Genomic DNA, 24,426 nt, shown 5'->3' on the forward strand with positions numbered 1-24,426 from the left:
TGAGGTACACAAAGCAACAGCTTGTCATTTAACCATAGTGTGAATGGCTAAATACACATTTGAGTACCTAAAGACAAAAAAATAAACAGTATTTTTTTTTTCATATGCAATGGAGGAAATTGGTATTTGATCCCCCAGATTTCATACTAAGGAGTAAAGAGTCTGTGATTTTTACATTTTTTTTGGCTTTTTCGCTTCATGTTATGAAAAAGAAATATTCAGCTTACAGCGAGCTAAACTCTGAAAGGATGATGCCGCAAGTCTGTGTTTTGCTTGCTGCCTTTATTGAGCTGTTCCTGACATCAACGCCTTGCAGAGTGAAACGAAAAATGAACAAAAATAAATCATCCTCAATGACAAATATATTCACAGCAACGAAATAATTAGCTACTAATACAGCAACAACACCTATACAAACAATGAGCGTGCATATACCGACGTTGCTGTTGTAGTTATTCACAAGCATCAAAAGGCGCGTGTAGGCTTTAAGCTGTATTTTTTTCTTTCTCTCTTTCACTCGGCTTCATGAGTTCTTCGTGTGCGGAAATGCATTCTTCTTCGCAGTCTTAAGTACTACCTGCTCCAAGCTGCTTGCACCAAATTAATATCATAGCTGACGATGCCTTCGCCCAAAAAATTCTATTTGCCTCACGAAGAGTGTTTTTAAAGTGCATGTATCACGATAAAAAAAAAAAAAAATCTTAAATAGCACTATTATTGAAATTAAAAACTTATTTTGAAATGATTCGAGTATATACAACAATTTGGCAAAGCACAGATGACGAGAAATTAGTCTTTAAATCTGCCGTTTAACTCCTCCTGTCATTATATCACTCTGGCACATCCATCTTGGTGATGACGTCAGAGAATGAGCGATTTCAGCGGATTTAGCATTGAGCCCAATGGAGGAAGAAGCGTTTTTCAAGTGTGGAATTTTCGAATGATACTGTCGATCCAGAGGAAGTATGTGACATACAGTCGTATATGTTTGAGTCAAATTTGGAGAAGGAGGAAAATTCAGAACGAGAAAAAGGCGACAGAGACAACAAACACGAGGCTGATGACTAGAGCAGACTGCAAAATGTCATCATTGTTTTTATCTCACTACTCCAAGATTTTTAAAGGATATTCTGTGTATCTAAGTATTTTTCCTCGATTGCTGAAAAAATTGTATGGTCATGACAAATAACAGTCTTGTGCTAAAAGGAATATGAAATATTAAAAATGCATTTATTTAGTACGACAAGGCTAAATTACTGCATAATGGTCAAAAGTGCCGACTTCTTAAACTTCCCGAACGATATTTTATGCCTGTGGAGTTAGTCCGGCTCTTGTCATTACCCTGTGGAAAGGAGGAGGAAAGAGCGTAACAATAGAGGAGATTAAGAGCTAAGCTACATGCTAACCCGAACCGAGAGGCTTCCTCACCTTCCGAACACGAAAAATCACACAAAACTACCGATCTGCCAGACCTCAGCAGCGAGCAAGTTTCGACTCGTCGTTCCCCTGCTGCAGCCCTGGTTGGCAGGCGGTGTTCGTCACTAAGAGCGTAGCACTGGAATTAACGTCGAAAATGGTGCATTCTCTGTGGACAAACCGGCCGACGTCGGAGCGTGTGACTGCCCGAGCCCAAGCCGAGTATAGCGCTCTCAAGGCCGACACACGAAGAGGGCCGAGGGGGTGGAAGTCTCGACACAATCAAGAACAGGAGATGGGCGCGCATGGCAGCCAGAACATGGGCGCTCTTGCCTACATCGGCCGGGGACCATTGTGTGCAACAAGTTGCTGGTCGCCGGCCAAGGGAGGCGGCCACTGCTGCCTTTTCGGTGGACAGGGAGTATTGTCACCCACAAAATGCAAGCCAAATCCTAATTAAAACGTGTACCATGATCCCAGTATTTGACATAATATAAAAAACGTCCAATGGAACCTCGATTGTTGGACTTGTTTTGCTCTTTGTTTGCGGTGGACAGGATCTTTGGGATACCCAGAACGGCTCACAGCACTCTCCCTGGTGTAGCAACAAAAGCCTGCAGCACATAAAGCTGGCGTGATGCGAAAAATAAATGAATTAATTTGCAAAATCAGCTGAATCCACAGTCCTTTTTGTACAATAGTATGGCTGTATAGTGGAGATGATGTCATTCATTGACATTCGCCTTCTTCCTCAACCCAAGACGGTGCGGGATTCAAAAAGTTGAATAAATATATTGATTGCTTCCTCACACACCCAAGTGGTCCATTTCATTCAGGAGCATAAAATACGGCGTGTAATATGAAATAAACATGCATTGTTGTCTCACATGCACTTTAAGCCCACACGCAGTCCGCTACATTGGTATCACTTTCGTTTTCGGACATCACCTAAGATTCCATATTTTCGTTTTTTTTTTTTTTTTTTGCATTATGTCCTATTATCTACCCCATTACAAGAAAGCAACGGTTAGGTTAGGTATGTTGCATGTTTTAAATGTATTTAGCTCTTATTTAATTCTGGTTTTACCCTTATTGTAAGATTTCATGTGGTAATTTTAGTAGTGCTTGGAACGAATTAAGCAGTTTACATGTAAAACGCGGTTCATTTTAGGAAAAAATCATGATACGAAAGCCACTCAGGAACAAAATATTTGGTATCTTGTGATACCACTATACTTATTATTTCTTCCATTTTATAATGATGCATGTGCATATTCCATTTACCAGTTTGTATTCAAACACAAAACAAATACAATCCTACTCTACAGTTTAGCGTTTTATAAATGCTGTTATTAACATTTATTGCCAGGTGCTGTCGAGATGTCAGCTATGCACTGGGAAGCCAGAAGACGTCAGAGTGCCCTTGATCGAAGGCTGGCTAGAGACAAACAGCAAGTTTGTTACGTTATAATTCCAATACCTTATGATGCTCTTAACCTACACTTAAAAAAAAAAAAAATATATATATATATATATATATATATAAATGTCCTACCAAACCAAGCTTGGAACAAAAACAAAAAATAGATGCATAATTGCAACAAAAACATTGGCAATGATTTTTATGTCATTGTCGGAGGAGATAATGGACTTTCAGGTGTTGATTCTTTTGAACGTTTTTGAGTACCACCTAAACAAGTTGAAATTGTTACGATGACCGCTCAGCTCTGACAACATATCAACTCAGAGACCTGATAAGCACAGTCAAAGAATGAATCTATTTCATAACAAAAAAAAAAAAAAAAAAAATCAAGCTCCAAGGATACATATACATCGAAGAAGTGAGTGAGATCTTGAGCCGGTGGCGAAAAAAATAAAAATTTAAAAATCAAACTTAAAATCCAGAAGCTCAATAGGCTAATAGAAAACGCAAGGTGGAAGTCTCATTCCTAAAAAAGCATACCTTTGTTTATTGTTGTAAGCCACCGTAACATTAACACAGTTTGTCGCTGCACTTGAATATAGGAAAATCCAGAAAAATAAAACATATTTAAATAAGGATGGAATTAAAACGGAATCATAATAAATAAAAATTGGAAAGTTGACTTGAATAAATATTTAAGATAAAAATTTATTGTACTATACAGTGGTACCTCTACATACGAATTTAATTCGTTCCAGGACCTTGTTTGTAAGTCGAAATGGTCGTATGTCGAGCAGGATTTTCCCATAGGAATACATTATAATTCCATTAATTCGTTCCAAAGCCTAAAAACATACACTAAATTCTTAATAAATACTGCTGGCACTGTTACAAATGGCAATTAAACATAGAAAAACAAATAAGTTATAAATAAATAAGTCAGAATAATATAATAATAAGAAGAATAATTAATAATTATTCCTGTAAATAATGTAACGAATTGGATTCTAATATGGCGGACACTTTTTACTGTCCCTGAACGCACCGCGAAGCTGACGTCACGGTGAGATAGGTCGGTGCGGTAGAGATAATACTTTCGTTTTCTTGAGAGCAGTCAACTGCTTAAGACAATGGGCGTTTTGTGTTGGATAAGTTCTTAAATAAATGATAAAAACGTGACGAAGCTGGCGATTTCCTTGGCAATGTTACCACAATAATAATTGTCACCTTAACTTATAAATAGTGGCGAACGGTGGTCGGAAGAGGACCATGGAGCTGTATTGTTGAGCCAGTTCAGGGACGCGCACACCAAGCTCATATTTTTCTATAACTTGCATCTTCATTTCAAAGGTAAGCATCACTTTTTTCCTTGTTTCTCCAACTGTATCAACTTTTTTTGAAAACTGTGTTGATTTCTCACACAAGAAAATCCACCGTGCGTTCGTTTGCAGTGCTGTCATGTCGTCGTATTTCGAGCAACTCGTCGGATGTAGAAACAAATGGCGGCTCAAATTTTACGTCGGATGTCGAAAAGATCGTGTGTCGAAGTGATCGTATGTAGAGGTACCACTGTATATGCATGTTAAATTTCAATGAACAGTGCATGAAAATCAAAATCATCTTTATTAATCAGGTATGATGGAAACATACTGTACATCATATCTGGTAGTTAGAGCCATGTTAGTATTATAATAAAGGTACTTTTAGTGCAGTTATGTACTGTAAAATGCATTCTCCATGCGAACCTAAAATATACTGTAAATTGGCATTATTGATAACTTGAAACGTCACTTTGAAATGTTTGAATGTAATTCATGTTTCAAACATTGTAAATTATATTGGTTTGCAAAATGCAAAACTAAGAAAATTAAAGACACATCATTTTCTTTGGTTAAATTAACATTTTGAATTTTATACATGGAAACACAACTCCAAAGCAATTGCCATACATTCTTTTTTTTTTTTTTTTTTAAATCGATCATTAGACAAGTCAGCTGTTGGTTAGCCAACAACCTGGTTGGTCTAGTTTATTATTAAAGAACGGAAGAGCTGAGCAGGGACATGTGACACTCCATCTTGAGGTCAACTTTATTTCCTGTGTGAACAGTACACATGAATGGACATGTATCCTGTTGCTCTTACTTGCCCCTCTGAAATAAGCAGGGGGAAAAGCCTATGCTAAGAACAATCCTGATTCTGCGGTGTGCAGTTCTTGATTTTGTGGCTTGAAATGTGATTTTCCCAAGAATGATAAAAAAGATCAATGAAATAAAATCAGAAAATTACAGAAGCGTATTGCTGCCACAAAAAAAAGTTATATATATATATATAATTATTATTTTATTTCATTATTTTTCTGATTCATGCCCTTTGCTCTGGCACTAACCTGAGGAAACTTTTTACACTCTCAAAAGCACATTGCATTAAACAGACCAATTACAACAAATTCTAATTTATCCACTCATTTGATGATGTTGATTGCTGGAAAAAATGTAAACATTCAGACAGGTATTAATTGCAGTTTTTTTTCTGTGTGTGTTGGGTGCTACATTATTTAACAACAACAGATACTGTATGTAACTGCCACATTGTATTGTGTTGATTTCAGGACATTTTACTGTTTTGTGTAGTTTCAATTTGTGCCAGTAGGGGGCGCACTCGCACTTGTGTATACATAGAGCAAGGTTATAGTGAGAGAAGGAGCGATCTCAACAGAGAAGGAAAGGAGCTGAAGCTGTTACCACAAGCAAAGAAATCTAACAAGCGGAGTTAAAGGAAGAAAACCAAAGCGAATTTCCTCAGTCGGTACTCAGCCAACAAGGTTAGTTTATTTCTCTGTATTTATGTGACTGTCAATTGTACTTATATATTTTGTTTCTTTAATTGTACTTCTGTATGTTTCTTTAGTTTTGACTGTGTGTGTGTTTGCATTCTCAACAAGAGAGAATCAAATAAATTCATCAGTTGAGGAAACCACTTGTGCCTGTAGTACTTGAGGGAGTTACAGTGAAAACTCGGACTGTTCATCAGCGTGAGTGGAGATCGACATCGACGAAGCCTCCCGGGCGCCAAGAGTTTGCACATCGAGGAGGCCACCCACAAAAAAAATCCCACGTCAGAATTTTGTGTTTACAGATACAAATGCCTAATTATGAACACGAATCTGTAAATATGAGTACGAATATTTTGTATACGAACACGAATATTTTATATACGAATACGAATGTGTAAATACAAGTACAAATCATTTAGACACAAATATAACTCCATAGAGGCGTGATCAATCGAGGCGGCGTGATCAAAAGAGCAGTGCGTGACCAGGACGTGCATGGAGCGGCGCAGCGACCATTTTCACCACCAGAGGGCATCGGTTTACAGTTTGATAAGTACACCTCAAGTCAAGACCATAAAAAGTTGGACACTCATAAATTAAGAGTTAACCCAAGAAAGATGGTAATTTAAAAGTGACATTTTATGCTGTTATCCAAGGCTTCTCTGTCAAGTGTTAGAATTAAGTTAATAAGTATTGAAGCACAAAGAAGCTGTACTTTTGATTTTATATTTGTACATTTGTGACAATAATGTGAGCACTGCATTTCATTTGTGAATTTAGGAGTTCAAAAGTATACTAATTGCATTTGGTAAAATTTAAGTTGGATGTAAAGACATTTAAGACATATTTCAGTGATACAAAAGGTTCATAATTTATTTTACCATTTAAAAGGATCTATCTTAGTGATATAAAAAAGGGTCATAAGTTATTTTACAAGTTAAAAAATATTTCAGTGACACATGAAAAGGTCATAAGTTATTTTGCAAGTTAGATTATTTAGTCTAACGCAACAAAGTACAGTTTAAAGAGACATTTAGTTATATAAGATATTTTTCACTAATTTAGTGGTGCTTTAAGTTAAGTGATTTTGTGCTAAAATGAGTGAGCCTAGTGAGTTTTCAGATCAGGTTGAGGTTATTGTAGGAACCGAAGAGCCAGAAAAAATGCAAGATATGAATTCTGGTGAAGGAAATCAAACCACCAATCTACCAAGAAGAAGTGAGAGATAGAAAACACTCACAGAAAAGGGCAAAGCAATGCAAGAGGAGAAAATAAAGTCACTGCAGCAAAGATTCAACTACAATTATGAGAAGTGGAGAAAATGTGCAAGATTATCCAAGCTACCACTCTCATCTTCTGAGAAGTTAAGTGAGCTCCTTCTTGATGATATTATCAGTGATGTTTCAGGACTGTCTGAAGATGTTGGGAATGTTTATGATGAGTTACGCAAACTCATTTCACCCAGTCAACACATCAGACGCAAAATTGATCTTTGTGTGGAGATCTCAAGGGTTATCACAGACAAAGTTCGACGTCGTATGGAAGGAATTGAAATAGAAGAGGAAGAAGATTGGCCAGATGCAGGTTCTCTTTCAGTCAACAGTAACAAGTAAGTCGAGCTGTTCTGGCACAACCAACCGATCTTCACATTCAATCAGATCCTCTCTGAAGCACCAAGAAGCTGCAGCAGATGCAGCAGTAAGCCAAGCTGTTCTCACAGTCTTACGAGAACAAGAAAAGGAGCAACAAGAGATTGATAGACTCGAAACTGAAGTCAGAAAGAAGGCTGCAGAAAAGGAAATGCTAGCTAATAAGTTACACTTAGAAAGAAAAGCAAAAGAAATTAAATCGAGAATGCAAAGAGAAGCATAAGAAATCAAATTGAGAATGCAAAGAGAAGCTGAAGAAGCGAAGTTTAAAGCTCAACAAGAAGAAGAGTAGTGCAAAGTAGTGACGGGATCTGTCGTTCACTTGAGTAAACGAATCCATTCCGGTTCGTTCAGTAAAAAGATTCGTTCAAACAAATCGTTCAACGAATCGTTCGCCCCCCTCATCTTCCACCCCGCCCAAACGAATCGTTCGGTTACTGAACAGGAAGTGACGTTGCCGAACGAATCACCAAAGACCGCTTCGCAGTATAACTGAACGGGAAGTGACATTGCTTGGTCCCTCCCTCTCTTGCACACAGGCACCACTCGTCGTAGTTTCAGAAATGAGTGACAGGCGGTATCATTCTGCTTTCACAGACAGCCTCGTCTCCCTCCTGCCACTGCAAAAGCGAGGGAGAACTTTCGTGTCGTCTGTCCTAGTTCTATGGGCTCAAAGTCATGGCTCGTGCTTGCATTTCGATTTAGGACCCGGTTAAACATTTTCCTTTTGTGGGGGGAGAGGGGGTTTGGGGTCGGGGGCACACGGACTTTCTTTAGCATGATCTTGATCACATATGCTACCAGCCAACGCAGCATGCTTGCTGTCACGAAAATAAAAATAAATTGAAAGTTTAATTTCTAAATATGGAACGACCAACACATCATATTTACCTTTCGCTCTGTTGTATTTTTGTTTTTATGCTCATCACTATTATTTTAGGTCACTATTGTTAAAACTGAAGTGTAAATAGCTAGTTGTCAAATGTGCTGCTCTGAAATAAAAACAATACAACATTTTGATATTCGACAGTTTAATTGCAAATCAGTATTAAGATGATCGTATTGAATTTTTGCACTGGTATTAACAAATAAAATAATCCGGTCAGCTCCCCTGTCGCCCCTTCATCTCAGATTGTCAAATGCTGACGAGAAATAATTGTTTGCTCTTTACGATGTTGCCTTTCTACTCTCATTAGTCTGTTAAGAAAAATGTAGACATATTGCGACATCTCCCGTGTCCGCGTGCGTTGTTTTTGAGTAGCACATGATGGACGGATGGACATAATTTGGCAAATCAACACCCGACACGCTGACACGAAAAAAATAAAATAAAATAAAACAGTCGGAAAAAATTGACATGTATATACAGTTTCATTGCAAATCAGTATTATGGTGATAATACTAAATATTTTTTCTGTGCGCATATGAGGTAAATAACGCTGCCATGAAGCCTCCATATAGTGACAGTTCTCTGCCCCCTTCACTGCCGTGAGTGCCGTCACGCGACCGCAGCTCACTTTTGCTTGCCTCGTAGCTACCCGTGTTTTTTTATTTATTTTTAGCTACCCGTGTTTTAACTACTGCAAATTTGATAGTATGTTGTCAGTCTGTTGAGAAAAGTAGTACACTAAACCATGCTCGCTAGATTTGTGTGGTGTTTTGTCTGTTTGAGCAGCATTTGATAGGCTCCACGTTAACAAATATGTGACAAAGTCATTTCCTTTCATTTTATGACTCCTTCACCGCATAGTCATTACTGGAAAGTCAAGTTAGCAGCAAGCTAAGTCAGGCACCGGAGGACCGAATCACTGAACGGGAAGTGACAAAACTCAGTCTTTCCCCTCTGCCTGCACGCTGGCTGCTTATTGGCCACACGTGGAAATGAGTGACAGACGCCTTGATTCTGTTTCCGCTCCCTCCCCTGCCCGCGATGAGGCTGGCGTCTGATTGGTCGTGTGCGATGTCAGAAGACGCTGCCGCTTGCTCAACGCCCTCCCACGCAGCGAACAAGCGCCACCAACTTCATAGAACGAATCAGTGCAGACGGTGATTAGTTCGGTCTCGTTCACCCAAACAATTCGTTCAAAAAGACCGAATCGTTCGCGACCGATACAACACTACTGCAAAGATTGCTTGATGAAAGGAAAAGACGGTTACAGCACTTACAGAAAGTTAAGGATCTGAAAGCAGCACAAACCAGAATGCAAGTGTATGATCAAGCAAGTGTAACTGAGGAACAAGTCGATCTTACAAAGTCGCTCACAGAAGTTAAGCATGTAAGTTTCCCTCCTCATCAAGAATGGGTCATTCACAATGCTATGAGTACCTCGCCAAGTGATGGTGCCGCAGATCTGGTTACAGTGCTAGCGGCTGCTATGAGTGCTAGCCGTATTCCTGTTCCTGAGCCTAAGGTGTTCAGTGGAGATCCATTAAGGTACAGTGACTGGAAACTTTCATTTAAGACACTCATTGATCAGAGGAACATTCCTGAAAATGAGAAAATATTCTATCTGCGAAGATATGCTAGCGGACAAGTGAAAAGTGCTCTCGACGGATACTTCCTACTTGGAACTGAGTCTGCTTATGTCACTCCATGGGAACTACTCGAAGAGAGATACGGAAATCCTTACACAATAGCAAAAGCTTACAGAGACAAGCTACAAGCATGGCCCAAAATGTCATCAAAGGACAGTTTGGAACTAAGAAATGTTGCTGATTTCCTGCGCAGTTGTGAAGTTGCTATGGTTAACATTAAGTCATTGGAGATTCTCAACGATTGTAATGAGAACAGAAAGATCCTAGCAAAGTTACCAGATTGGCTAGCAGCTAGCTGGAACCGTAAGGTCATGGAAATCGAAGAATAAAGTAATCACTTCCCTACTTTCAGTCAGTTTGTAACATTTCTAACAAGAAAAGCCAAGATCGCCTGTAACCCTGTTACTTCGTTACAGTCACTCAAGCAAGAAAGGCTAGATCAATCAGACAAGCTGAAATCTTTTAGACAGAGACGAGTTGGTGCTAATACGCTGACAACAAGTATACAGGAAAAACCACAACTCACATGTACCTTCTGTGAGAAGCCCAAGCATAGTCTACACAAGTGTAGAAGTTTCATGGAAAAACCTGTGCCAGAAAGAGTCAAGTTCATTCAGGCAGAAAGGCTATGTTTCGGTTGTCTCAGACCTTGCCATCATTCTAAGAAGTGTACAAATCGCAGTTCATGTGAGAAGTGTAACAAGAAACATCCTACCTGTCTGCACGAAGATAGAGTCAAAAAAGAACGAAGGCAAGCACCAAATAAAGCAAGTGCAAGTGAAGAAGATTCAAGTTCAAGTACTCAAGTTCAAGAAACACAAGTGACAGCCACGACGAATAGAGTTGCTCGTCAAGAAAGTAACACACAAACAGCAGCTATTGTCCCTGTTTGGCTTTCAACTTCTGCACAACCCACAAAGGAAGTTCTTGTGTACGCTTCACTCGACTCACAAGGCGACAAAACATTTGTTCTGAGTGAAATTGCAGATTTGTTCGACACCAATAAAGAACCCGTCAAGTTAGAACTGTCTACTATGTCTTCAATAAACACAATTGTTCAGTCTCACAGACTATAAGATCTTCAAGTTTGAGGTTTCAACTTAAGCAAGAGAATTCCTCTACCTCCAATATTCACGAGAGAGTTTATTCTAGCCGACAAATCTCACATTCCAACCAATGAAACAGCTAAAGCTTGGTCACATTTGGAGCACCTACAAACAGAAATCTCTCATCTGCAAGATTGTGAAAGAGGAATGTTGATTGGATACAACTGCTCACAAGCCCTCCTTCCAAGAGAAATTGTGTCAGGTGAAGAAAATGAGCCATTTGCTCAGCGTACTGACTTGGGATGGAGTATCGTTGGACTAAGTAATCCCTGTCTCAACTACGGAGATGCCATCGGGATCAGCCACCGGATCATAGTGAAGAAAGTAATTCCCAAGCTCGAGCCTACCATCAAGCTTCAGAAGGAGGTCCATTACGTGAGTAGGACGAAAGTAAAAGATGTCACTATGGCAAACATTGTTAAAGCGCTGGAAACAGACTCCTCAGAAAAGAGTCTTGACAACAATCCTATATCTCAAGATGATTTGAAGTTCCTCTCGAAACTTGAAAACAACATCAAGCAAAACGAAAGCGGTCATTTTGAGATGCCTCTACCGTTTCGTGATGAAAGACCTAAGTTACCAGACAACAAAGTATGTGCAACACATCGTGTGAAGTGCTTAGAAAAGAAGTTAAGAAAAGACAAAACATACTACAGTGACTACACAAATTTCATGAACGACATTATTTCAAGAGGTGACGCAGAAAAGGTTCCGGAGAAAGACTTGGACAACACCCCAACATGGTACATCACACACCATGGAGTCTATCATTCGCACAAACCAGGGAAAATCAGAGTAGTATTTGATGCTTCTGCCAAGTATCAAGACACCTCTCTCAACGAACATCTGTTGACCGGTCCTGATTTGACGAACACTTTGGTGGGCATTCTTTGTCGGTTTTGCAAGGGTTCTATTGCATTCACCTGTGATATAGAAGGAATGTTTCATCAATTCCACGTGGCAAGAGAAAATCATGATTATTTAAGGTTTCTTTTGTGGGAGAAGGGAGATTTGGACACGACACCATCAGTCTACTGTATGAAGGTCCACCTCTTTGGAGCAGCGTCTTCTCCAGGCTGCGCCAACTTTGGTCTGAAACATCTTGCAGCTCAAGGTCAAGGTCAGTTCAAAGATAATGTAATTCGTTTCATACAAAGAAACTTTTATGTTGATGACAGCCTGGCAAGTGTTTCTTCTGAAAGTGAAGCCATTCAACTGATTAAAGACTCAAGAAAACTATGTTCTACAGGAAAACTAAGACTCCACAAGTTTGTTTGCAACAAGGAAAGTGTGATGTCAACCATTCCAGAAGAAGAGTGTGCCATAGTGAAAGATCTGGAGATGTCTTTAAGCCTGCCACACACTGAAAGAACACTTGGAGTGGAATGGTGCGTTACTTCAGATGCTTTCAAATTCCGAGTTCAAGTCAAATCAAGCTCACTTACCCGAAGAGGCGTGCTTTCCACTGTAGCATCAGTTTACGATCCTTTACGCTTCATTGCACCCTTTGTAAGGCAAGGCAAGGCAAATTTATTTATATAGCACAATTCAACATAAGGCAATTCAAAGTGCTTTACATCACATGAAGATCATAAAAATCACATTTAAATCAATACAAAGTAAAAACCAAGACAATCAAAATCGGAAATAAAATTATACATAAAAATCGCATTTAATAACAAATAGAATAAAAATAAATAAATAAAAATAAAACAAAAACTACTACTACTAATAATAATTGAAATCAGCAATGGAGATAAGCACAAGAGGACTAGAAAGCAAGTAGATTGAAATATATAGACAGTTATGGATATGCAGTGCTAAACAAAAGCGTTTTTAGCCCTGATTTAAAAGCGCTAACAGTTTGAGCATACTTCAGACGTTCAGGTAACTTATTCCAGAGGTGAGGAGCATAATAACTAAATGCTGCCTCACCCTGCTTGGTTCTTGTTCTTGGAACATACAGAACACCGGTTCCAGACGACCTTAGGGGTCTATGTTTGTACTCCTTGTGAAACAGATTCTCCAGCGGATGTGCAGAAAAAGAGTGGATTGGGATCAAGACATTCCTGAACATTTAAAGCCACAATGGGAGTCCTGGATCAGAGACCTATCAAGTTTAGCTGACGAACAGATTTCAAGATGTTTCGCTCCACCAAATTTTGGAGAAGTCAAGAAATACGAACTACATCACTTCTCGGATGCCAGCATCACTAGGTATGGCATGTGTTCGTATCTTCGAATCATCAACCAATCAGATCAAGTCCATTGTTGCTTAGTGATGACAAAGTCAAGAGTAGCACCCACGAGTGTCACGACCATACCAAGACTGGAGCTCACGGCAGCAGTGGTTGCAGTTAGAGTCAGTGATCTCCTCAAGACAGAACTTGAAATTCCAAACGTTCAAGAGTTTTTCTGGACAGACTCAACAGTGGTTCTTGGCTATGTAAACAACGAAGCCAGAAGATTTCAAGTCTTCGTAGCCAACCGCATTCAAAGAATCAAGTTGAGCACAACATCAGAGCAGTGGGCGTATGTTGCATCGGAACAAAACCCTGCCGACTACGCTTCGCGAGGTTTAACAGCGGAACAACTCAAGTCCTCCAACTGGTACAACGGACCAGCGTTTCTCTGGCAAAGAAATCTACCAGATAGAGACATCAAGGTGGGAGAAATTAGGGAAAACGATCCAGAACTTCGCAAAGTGTTTGTCTGCTCTACAAGCTCAAAAGAAGAGTCATCCATTCTCGGAAGATTTGAGAAGTTTTTAGAATGGTCCAGATTAATCAAGGCGCTAGCAATCTTGAGACGGAAAGTAAAGCAACTCAAAGGAGAAGTAAAAAAGACAATAGAAAGTACCAGTTTGGAAGAGAGAAAGGAAACTGAATTGTTTGTCGTCAAACTTGTACAACAGAAAGCTTTCTCAGAAGAGATAAAGTTTCTGCAAACAAAGAAAACAGTTCCCAAGACAAAGAATCACAACTTGTACAGACTAAGCCCATTTGTAGACGAAGAAGGAATCCTCAGAGTAGGTCGTTTGAGTCAAGCTGTGCTACATCCAAATGTGAAGCATCCAGTAATACTCCCCAAAGACAGCCATATATCTGCTTTACTCATTCGTCATTTCCATTTGAAAGTTCATCACCAAGGCCGTGGAATGACACTGAATGAGCTACGTGCCAACGGCTGGTGGATTCTTGGATGCAGCCGTGCAGTTTCTTCTCACATCTACAAATGTGTTAAGCGCCGCAAGTACAGAAGGAAAAGTGAATTTCAAAAGATGGGAGATTTACCAGTGGACCGAACAGAGCCAACTCCGCCTTTCACGTATGTTGGAATGGACTGTTTTGGACCGATTTATGTTAAAGATGGACACAAAGAGCTCAAGAAATATGGTCTAATTCTAACTTGTTTGTGTTCACGTGCCATCCACATCGAAGTAGTAGACGACCTGAGTGCAGATGCATTTCTCAATGCTTTGGGGGCGTTTATTGCAATAAGAGGAAATGTTTGACAGTTAAGATGTGACAAAGATGCGACACTTTTGTTGGTGCCCAAAGAGAGTTCCCAAGTCTTCTAAAAGGAATGTTTTTGGATGTGAATTCCTCATGAATCCCCCATCAGCAAGCCACATGGGTGGAGTATGAGAAAGGCAGATAAGAACAATTCGGAGTGTTCTTTCAGCAATCCTTGACCAATCTGCAAAGAGACTCGACTGTACATCTTTAAGAACTCTTATGTACGAGGTCATGGCGATTGTAAACAGCAGGCCTCTGTCTGTAGAACATTTGAATGATCCAACAGGACCTGAACCTTTAACACCAAACCACATTCTAACTATGAAGTCAACAATCATTCAACCTCCACCAGGACAATTTATAAAGGAAGACTTGTACCTTCAAAAGAGATGGAGAAGGGTACAATACTTGAGCAATGAGTTTTGGATCCGCTGGAGGAAGGAATATTTGCTCAACTTGAAACCAAGACAAAAGTGGAATACCAACAAAAGAGACCTGAAGATCAACAATGTAGTGCTTCTACAAGAAGATCTTGCACCACTCAACGAATTGAAGCTAGCCAAAGTTACAGAAGTCTACCCAGGTGTAGATAGTAAAGAGAGAAAGATCAGACTTTTGGTTAGTGAAAGAACTCAGGATAAGAATGGAAAGGTCACTATTAAGACAACTCATCTAGAGAGACCTATTCATAAAGTTATTGTTTTAGTTGAAGTAGACTAAAGTTATTTGTTAACTCTGTGTCAGTTTATTTAGGTACAAGTTAAATCTCACAGAATTAATGAGATTTGGAGGGAGTGTAACTGCCACATTGTATTGTGTTCATTTCAGGACATTTTACTGTTTTGTGTAGTTTCAATTTGTGCCAGTAGGGGGCGCGCTCGCACTTGTGTATACATAGAGCAAGGTTATATTGAGAGAAGAAGCGATCTCAGCAGAGAAGGAAAGGAGCTATAGCTGTTAGCACAAGCAAAGAAAGCTAACAAGCGGAGTTAACCCTTTAAGGTCTGGGCCTATTTTGTCTGATTGTGCATGCCTTTGAAGTTGCCTTTATATTTCAAAGAAAGAATTGTTTACGATGGTCTGGTTTGGTCCCTTTTTTTGTGACACCTTGAACTTTATGTCCAAACTGTTGTTTCCTTCACTGACCAATTATAAATCATCATTTTGGGCCCAAAAAGACCAAAAATTCCAAAATCGTTTTGTCAAAATTTTTAATATTGATGTCCAATTGACAACCAAACATGCGTAACGAACCGTTTTGAAACTTTGTAATATTTATTCAACATGTTAGGATGAACATTCAACCAAAAAAATTTAGAATAAATAGTCTTATATTTGACAATTCAACATAAACAACAGGTATAGCCATAGGCGTTTTTTGCCTTTATACATGCTCTAGTCAAAACAGGTTATATACAGCAGACCAAACTGAAGAACAGTGAAAAAATATACCATCTAACACAGAAAGTGTTTAGAGGCCATCTCTTAATGAGTTTAGGTATTGCGGCCCATCACCTGATGAAAACTATATACACACAATCAAGCTTCTTGAACACACATTTATATACACAAATTGAGAAGACTGATTGTGGGAAGAAAAAATATATATATAACATTGGGGAAAAAAGCATTTTCAAAAATATTTACAATAAACAAGTTAAATTTTTTTCAGACATGCCACTCCGAAAAGCAGTTTCGTCCTGGAATTAGACACGGCTACATCACACAGACCACACTTCCATGGGGTGTCGGTCCTCTTTCCACCCTTCCACCCTTCCATTTTCATTTCACTTTAGTTTCATTGTCACTATAAATGTACATGAAAAAAAGTCAGTATTTATGAAAATAATAAAGTATAAAATAAAAATATATACAGCAATAAATAATAATGGAAATCTATATGTATGACAATAGAAAGAATACCATAGCTGAATATGTGCTACATCCCTAATCTTCATATAGAAAGAAGAACACCACAATTATAAATTCCTGCCTTGGATACACGCAGTGCACGTACGACTTTGATCTGATATGCACATATTATTATTACAAACACACACTTATATTGCATCAAAATTAACTTTGTCTTGCAATATCAAAAGAAACTTTTTCAGCATGAAAAAAAAAAAAAAAAAAAAAAGAGTTTGCTTACCTCTGCTCGTCGATGGCGTCACCCACGTGTTCAAATCCGTCACTATCTACACTCAAGGACTCTTCCGAAGAAGACGATGATGACGAATTTGGACCATCCTCTTCCTCAAGTTGATCAAAAAGCACAATTGCTTGCGCTAAATTTAATTTTCCGTTCATTCTCAAAGTCACACAAAGTCGCTGCTCGATCCAAACGGCCATCGCTCGCCACCTCGCTGCTTCAGAACACTCCTCCCTCTCGTTCGGTGCAACTTCGCACGGCAGTTATATTCATTAAAAAAAAACGCATTTTGTGCTTCCACTGTGACTTCGAAAGGGTTCGTTTGATTTGTGTTTTTTTCATGGAGCTTCCGTTTTGAAAAAGGACAAGAAATGATGGAAATATAGACATAAACAAATGATCCATACAGCGTTTTAATGTTTTTTTGAGAGGACAATAAAACTATAAAACTTAAATGACAATATCTCACGTTTTAGTTGGTCGATTGACTTCAAATAATAACGAGAGTAAACCGCAACTTCTGCACTTTAAAACGAGACCAACCAACGGCATGTGGGTGACGTAATTAAAATGTGAGGGCGCTTCAAAGACGACGTGCGCTGAGGACGCGCCGGCGCGTCCTTCGACTCTCAAGGGTTAAAGGAAGAAAACCAAAGCGATTTTCCTCAGTCGTTACTCAGCCAACGAGGTTAGTTTATTTCTTAGTATTTATGTGACTGTCAATTGTACTTATATATTTCGTTTCTTTAATTGTACTTCTGTATGTGTTTCTTTTGTTTTCACTCAACAAGAGAGAATCAAATTCATCAGTTGAGGAAACCACTTGTGCCTGTAGTACTTGAGGGAGTCACACTGAATGTAGCAGCCATGATTAAAACTATAGATAAAATTCAATATTCTGCACCTCCCCCTGTATTCTGCAGACTGTTGATTTCTGCGGATCATGTTGAAATCTGGAAATTCCACGGCGGCAGATTCCTGAGGGGCTAGTATACTACTACCAATAAATATGCATGTCAAGTTTTCTTCATTTTTTTGATTTAACGTTGTCTAAACAAACATACAGTGAGCCCTCATGATACGAGCTCCTTGCCTTACCAGTTTTTCACAATAGGGAATGGGACGTACTACGTCATTGTTTGGACGCGCCTCCATGCTGGCAATATGATTCACTTCCGGGCCGGCAGAGTCAATGCGGATTGTAACGTGTGGTAGTGCTAAGCTAACTCTTTCGGTGTTTTAGAAAGAAAATATGGGTGCCTATTGTTGCGTTACCGGGTGCAACAGCGTCTCCTACGACAAAAAAAGGGGTTAGGAAAAATGGACTCACTTTTCACCGTTTTCCTGCATGGAGGACCAAATATCAGATCACGAAGGTACGACGGATGGCTGGATTGCAGCGGTTCGTCGGAAAAGCATTTATGATCATATTTCTGCTGGAATGAGAGTGTGTTCCTGTCATCTCTACTCTTGTAAGTTGAACGCTTTATCCACTTTTGGTTTCAATACGTTTTTGTTTTTTTACACCGTTGTGTAAATCTGCCTCGGTAGCAATGCTCGCCTACTACGACTCACCTACCTGTTGTGTTCCTAGGTAAACCTGCTGACAACACATCCCGATTGGTCACCATCTCTCTTCTTGGATCATTTGACAAAGAAAATTTGTTCAATGGAGTGGTTCCATTTGTCCTGTGTCGGACTCAAACAAGCCCCTGCAGCAGACGCCATCTGGGTCTGCCCTTCTCGTCGATGAACTGCGGGCTTTTAACTTGTGAAAATGCAAGAACTTTAATGCACATATTTATTCTGCCTGGCTATTTAACTATGGCCAGTGACGTATTATTATTATTATTTTTTTTTTAACCACTTTGACAAAGACACGTTTCATTGTAATGTTGAATTTATATATTCTATTATTATTTTTAAATTATAATATTCTTATTTGCACTTATGTAGACTATAGACTGTCAATTCAAATAGTGTTGGAAAAGTTGCAATACCTAAAATAGAAATGCAAGAACTGTAAAGTACATATTTATACACCTTTATTTACCTAAGGCCACTGGATGTTTTTTAACTGCTTTGAAAAATACAGGTTTTGTTGTGATCTTGTATTTATATAGTATATAGCTTTTTATAATGTATTATGTATTATAATATTTGCTGCCCCCTGCCAGAGTGTGGGCCATTTTGTACTAAAAGGATTTTAAACTGTCAGTTCAAATACTGTGTTGGAGACTAGTACTTGCAATACTTAAAATGGAAATGCAAGAACTTTAAAGCACATATTTATCCTGTCTGGCATTTTACCCAAGGCCAGTAAATAGTGTTTTAAACTGCTTTGACAAAGACACGTTTATTGTGATCTTCTATTTGTGTATTACTTATAATTATATAATATTTGCTGCCACCGTCAGAGGGTGGGCCTTGTTTGCACTAATTTAAAGATTTTAAACTGTCAATTCAAATATCGTATTGGAGAAATTGCATTACTTGAAATAAATCTATTGCAACTTATCAGTCCCAGTTCTTGTCTACAACACTGTCCAAAAATTGTCAATGCATATTCTAAATAGTATAACAAAATTAAGTCACCTGACTTTGTAATTATTACACCTGTTTATTATGAAGACCTAAAGTAAACAACAAGCAGTTACAGTTTGTCAAGAAGTTGTTCAAGTCATGTTTTGGTATTCATATTTTATTGACTTTTCACAACAACACTTGGGATCGTGTTTGTAAGAGCAGAGCAAACTGAAGTTTCAGCGTGCACTCTTCGCCTTTCCAACCTCTCATAACGCTCCGATGTGGTGCGCTTGACCTCAGAATAACCCAAGAAGAGATATGGTGACCAATCGGGATGTGTTGTCAGCATTTCATATGCAGGTTTTCCTAGTAACACAACAGGTAGGTGAGGAGGAGGAGAAGGTTAGCATTGCTACCGAGACAGATTTACACAACAGTAAAAAAAAAAAAAAAAAAAAAAACGTATTGAAACCAAAACGGATAAATCGTTCAACTTACAAGAGTAGAGATGAGGGGAATACACTCTCATTCCAGCAGAAATATGATCAAGAGAAATGCTTTTCCAACGAACCGCTGCGCCCCAGCCATCCGTCGTGCCTTCGTGATCTGATATTTGGTCCTCCATGCAGGAAAACGGTGAAAAGTGAGTCCAGTTTTCCTCGCCCTTTTTTTAGTCGTAGGAGAAGCTGTTGCACCCGGTAACACAACAATACACACCCATAATTTCTTTCTAAAACACCGAAAGAGTTAGCTTAGCACGACCACACGTTACAATCCGCATTGAGTCTGCCGGCCCGGAAGTGAATCATATTGCCAGCATGGAGGCACGTCCAAACAATGACGTAGTACGTCCCATTCCCTATACGAGCATCGCCACGAGAGAAAATGAGTCTCATTGTGCGAGCAGTTTTTCAATATACGAGTGCCTGAAAAGCCTCTCTCTCTGGCTTGGCATGTCCAAGTGCATCGGCATCCTGCCAGGTGACATGCAAGCTACTCCTTGCTTTGTCTCCCCAAGTGTGTCAGCATCCCGCTAGGGGGCGTATAAGCGCTCCTAGTCAAAAGAGTTCTCTAGCTGCTTCTCTTCGTTGTCTCCGGTGTATGCGTCAGTGTTGCCGGATTAGGTAGGTTCGTTCGTTCGTTCCTCCCTCCCTCCCTTCCTTCCTCCTTCCCTTCCTTCCTCCTACCCTCCCTCCATCCATCCATCTATCCATCCATCCATCCCAAAACATTTTTTTTTAATGACCCTTTTACGTACAAATTAGGATTTGCATTTTATTTTACAAATAAATTGAATTGAATTGAATTAACCTTTACAAGTCACTCATTGAACTCATTGGCTGCCAGTGATGGCGGTAGACGTCCAATTCATTTTTACTTATTTATGATTATAAATAAATATATTCAAATATACATAATACAATAATAATTTATAATTTTAAAAAACAAAAGTTGCAATTTTTTAAATAAATGTATTACTGAAGTTGATCAATTCTATTAGATGGGCTTTGCCTTGCAACGGTCCCATCAATTACTGAAAATAGTGACTTTTTTTTTTGCACCTCGTAAAAGGTGGACTTGCTTCTGCTTTTGACACCAATTTCAATAGAAATAGTTTACCCATTCTGCACTTCGAATCGGCTGTGCAAAATATTCCCCAAGTTTTATTTTGATAGTGATTTCTATTGAAAAACATGTATTTTGACATTAAATAATAAAATAAATAAACATAGCTATTTTTTCATTATTGTGTTTATTGAAATTAAAATACAACAGTTTGTTTGTAAAGAGCTACATATCCCATGATGCTTATCGGTGAAAAAGCAATGTTTCCTCTGCATTGCGTCAGCCAACTGTTAATTGTTTTTTTTCTGTTCATAATATCAAAACAGAGTTTTTAATCTTATCTTGGGAGGGAGATTGTCATTTGGGCTGGTTTTTATTGAACTGGGCGGGTTTTATGGGAAGATAAGGCGACATTCCCATCTGGGTCGTGTTAGCGATCTTTGAAAAGAGTAGAAGTGTTCAAGTTCTACAATGAGGGAAGTGCTTGTATATTAATAACATTGGTTTTATACTTTTTCTTTTTCAGATTATTTAGCCTTAAAAACTATGTCTTGAATTATTATGTAGGGATAACACGATATCATGCTGGGTCACAGTGTTGCACACATAAACTGGGAGTCAATTATTTCTTTTGGAGAAACATTCACGTTACAAGCTTGGTCTTGGAACAGATTGTGCTCATGTCACGGGTACAGTGTACATATCTTCAGGTAATACAGTGGTACCTCGAGATACGAAAGTTTCGGTACACGAAAAATTCATATTGCGAGATTTTCAAAGCTTTTTTTTGCTACAAATAACGCTATGTATATTCGCTATATATTACGAAAAATTATTCAGCTTACGAAAGATAAGCGATAAAAGATACATAATTCCAGTTTACAATCAATTTTAAAAGTCATAAGCCATAAGCGTGTCTCTACTGTCCTCGCTACTGTACTCAGTCTAAGTTAGATAGCGAGCTGAATTCCGAAAGGATGATGCCAGAAGTCTGTGTTTTGCTGGCTTCCATTTATATATAAGTTTAGATTTAATGTTATTTTACTAGTGCTTGAAACGAATTAGGCAGTTTGGATGTAAAACTGTTCAACATACCTAAAAAAAAAAACTAAAAAAAAAATCAGGATAGGAAAGACACTCCAAGACGGAAATTTCGTATCTGACTACTTATTTGGGTGCCATCAATTTTTAGTTTTTGTTCGTTGAAATGGAAAATGTATCTTATCATTCTCAGGTATGGAAAACACAGCTTTATTTCTCTTTATAGCTTATGCAGAAAAAGGAGACCAGCAGCAGTATAACTGAGCAGAGTTCTTCCCCGGAGAAAACAGGTATTGTTACTCTTAATCTTGGAAAAAATTCCAGTTGCCTGCAAAAGTCACAGTGTTTCTGATTTCAGCTGAATACCAGTGTCCCTTCTGTAAAAGTGAGTTGAAGAATCCAATCCGTCACAGCGGCAAAATTCCAAACAGATACTCAGTAAGTATCGTTTCCTTCAACTACTCATCCCTTCACTCTTATTTACACAGAGTACATGTACTTTTTATTTTATTTTTTTTACAGTCTTTACAGTATACGCAGCAGTGGTGAGACAGTGGTTGTTACCACAATGGAGATAACATTTGCTTCTACAATATTTACTTGAATATCAAAGTACAAGTCTCCTGTCCAGGCGAATGAACCTAAAATGACATTTTGAAGTGTTAGACAGCTGATGTTTTCTAAAGGACATACAGAGAATACCGAATAAAAGCCTTAAGCCAATGTTAGAAGTAGGAGTGGGAACCTCTTGGTACCTCATGATATGATACGATTTGTGATACAAAACTCACGATAACGATGATCTGACGATCTGGCGATACAACGATTATCGATACATTGGTCAGGAAATCATTCTTCATTCAATCATAAACATAAAAACAAGCTTCTGCTGTGAACTGAAATGAGTTTATCACCAGAAGACCTCCAATCCATGACTCCAGTGACTCAAACTCAACAGGAAATGACCTGTAAATGCCCTAAAATTGACAGCAGGTGACCTGTAAAGGCCCTGAATATCGGACAGAATGACTGTGAATGCTCTGGTTTCGATAGAACGAATGTTTCTAGTCTAAATTGATTGGGCGTCGAGCACTGTCAATGCAGCCTTAGAGTTAACTGAGACACTATTATGGTGTAAGATTTTGTTAGCAACTTGTTGGTTCCTTTTTATTTATACACCTTTTTTAAACGATATCTCGATTCTTGGCAGGAGCATATCGATAACCTTTGGGGATAGAAAGTATCACGACATATCACCATTTCGATATTTTGTTACTCCCCTAGTTAGAAGTGCAGTTATTAGCAATGATATAATAGTATCAATCATATATATATATATATATATATATATATATATATATATATATATATAAGGGCTGTCAAACGATTAAAATTTTTAATCGAGTTACTTACAGCTTAAAAATTAATCGCAATTCAAACCATCTCTAAAATATGCCATTTTTTCTGTAAATTATTGTTGGAATGGAAAGATAAGACACAAGACGGATATATACATTCAACATACAGTACATAAGTACTGTATTTGTTTATTATAACAATAAATCAACATGATGGCATTAACATTATTAACATTCTGTTAAAGCGATCCATGGATAGTAAGACTTGTAGTTCTTAAAAGATAAATGTTAGTACAAGTTTTAGAAATGTTATATTAAAACCCCTCTTAATGTTTTCATTTTAATAAAATTTGGAAAATTTTCAAACAAAAAATAAACTAGTAGCTCGCCATTGTTGATGTCAATAATTACACAATGCTCATGTTGTGCTGAAACCCATAAAATCAGCCGCACCCAAGCGTCAGCAGAGGGCGACAAAACACCGAAAAACACAAGTAACAAGTGGACATTACACTGTGCTGTCGATCTGTTTGAGCGGGGCATGTGCGTTAAATGCGTCAAATATTTTAACATGATTGATTTAAAAAATTAATTACCGCCCGTTAACGCGATAATTTTGACAGCCATATATACACACATATATATAAATATATATATTAGGGCTGTCAAACGATTAAAATTTTTTAATCGAGTTAATTACAGCTTAAAAATTGATTGATCGTAATTAATCGCAATTAATCGCAATTCAAACCATCTATAAAATATGCAATATTTTTCTGTAAATTGTTGGAATGGAAAGATAAGACAAGATGGATATATACATTCAACATACGGTACATAAGGACTGTATTTGTTTATTATAACAATAAATCAACAAGATGGCATTAACATTATTAACATTCTGTTAAAGTGATCCATGGATAGAAAGACTTGTAGTTCTTAAAAGATGAATATTAGTACAATTTATAGAATTGTTATATTAAAACGCCTCTTAATGTTTTCGTTTTAATAAAATTTGTAAAATTTTCAATCAAAAAATAAACTAGTAGCCCTATTCTGTCCTCAATGTGTGTGAGTACACAAACTGACAGATAGCGAACATAAGTTCCAAAAAGAAATCAGACGGTGTGGCAAAGTTGCATGGGCTTTACTGAAGTCATCTCTTTTTGACAGGAGCACGTTTCTTGTATTTTTGTAAAACTGAAAATAACAAGGCAATGTGTCAATAACTTGCATAAATCACAAAATAACATAAAATGTACACACACGTGTCCATTTGAGCAGTAGCACTAGCCAATTAGCT

The 24,426-nt window shown here is 38.2% G+C and overlaps 1 protein-coding gene across 1 annotated transcript; it reads left to right on the plus strand.

Annotated features, from left to right (window-relative positions):
* Nucleotides 1-2,790: 2,790 nt before the first annotated feature.
* LOC130931646 (coiled-coil domain-containing protein 200-like) lies at nucleotides 2,791-23,055 on the plus strand. Its single transcript, XM_057860572.1, has 4 exons — nucleotides 2,791-2,871; nucleotides 21,992-22,055; nucleotides 22,124-22,203; nucleotides 22,288-23,055. The coding sequence occupies exons 1-4, from the start codon at nucleotides 2,797-2,799 to the stop codon at nucleotides 22,312-22,314; spliced, it is 246 nt and encodes an 81-aa protein (XP_057716555.1). The 5' UTR covers nucleotides 2,791-2,796; the 3' UTR covers nucleotides 22,315-23,055.
* The last annotated feature ends 1,371 nt before the right edge of the window (nucleotides 23,056-24,426 follow it).

Source organism: Corythoichthys intestinalis, chromosome 16, assembly GCF_030265065.1.
Source record: "Corythoichthys intestinalis isolate RoL2023-P3 chromosome 16, ASM3026506v1, whole genome shotgun sequence".
NCBI lineage: Eukaryota > Metazoa > Chordata > Actinopteri > Syngnathiformes > Syngnathidae > Corythoichthys > Corythoichthys intestinalis.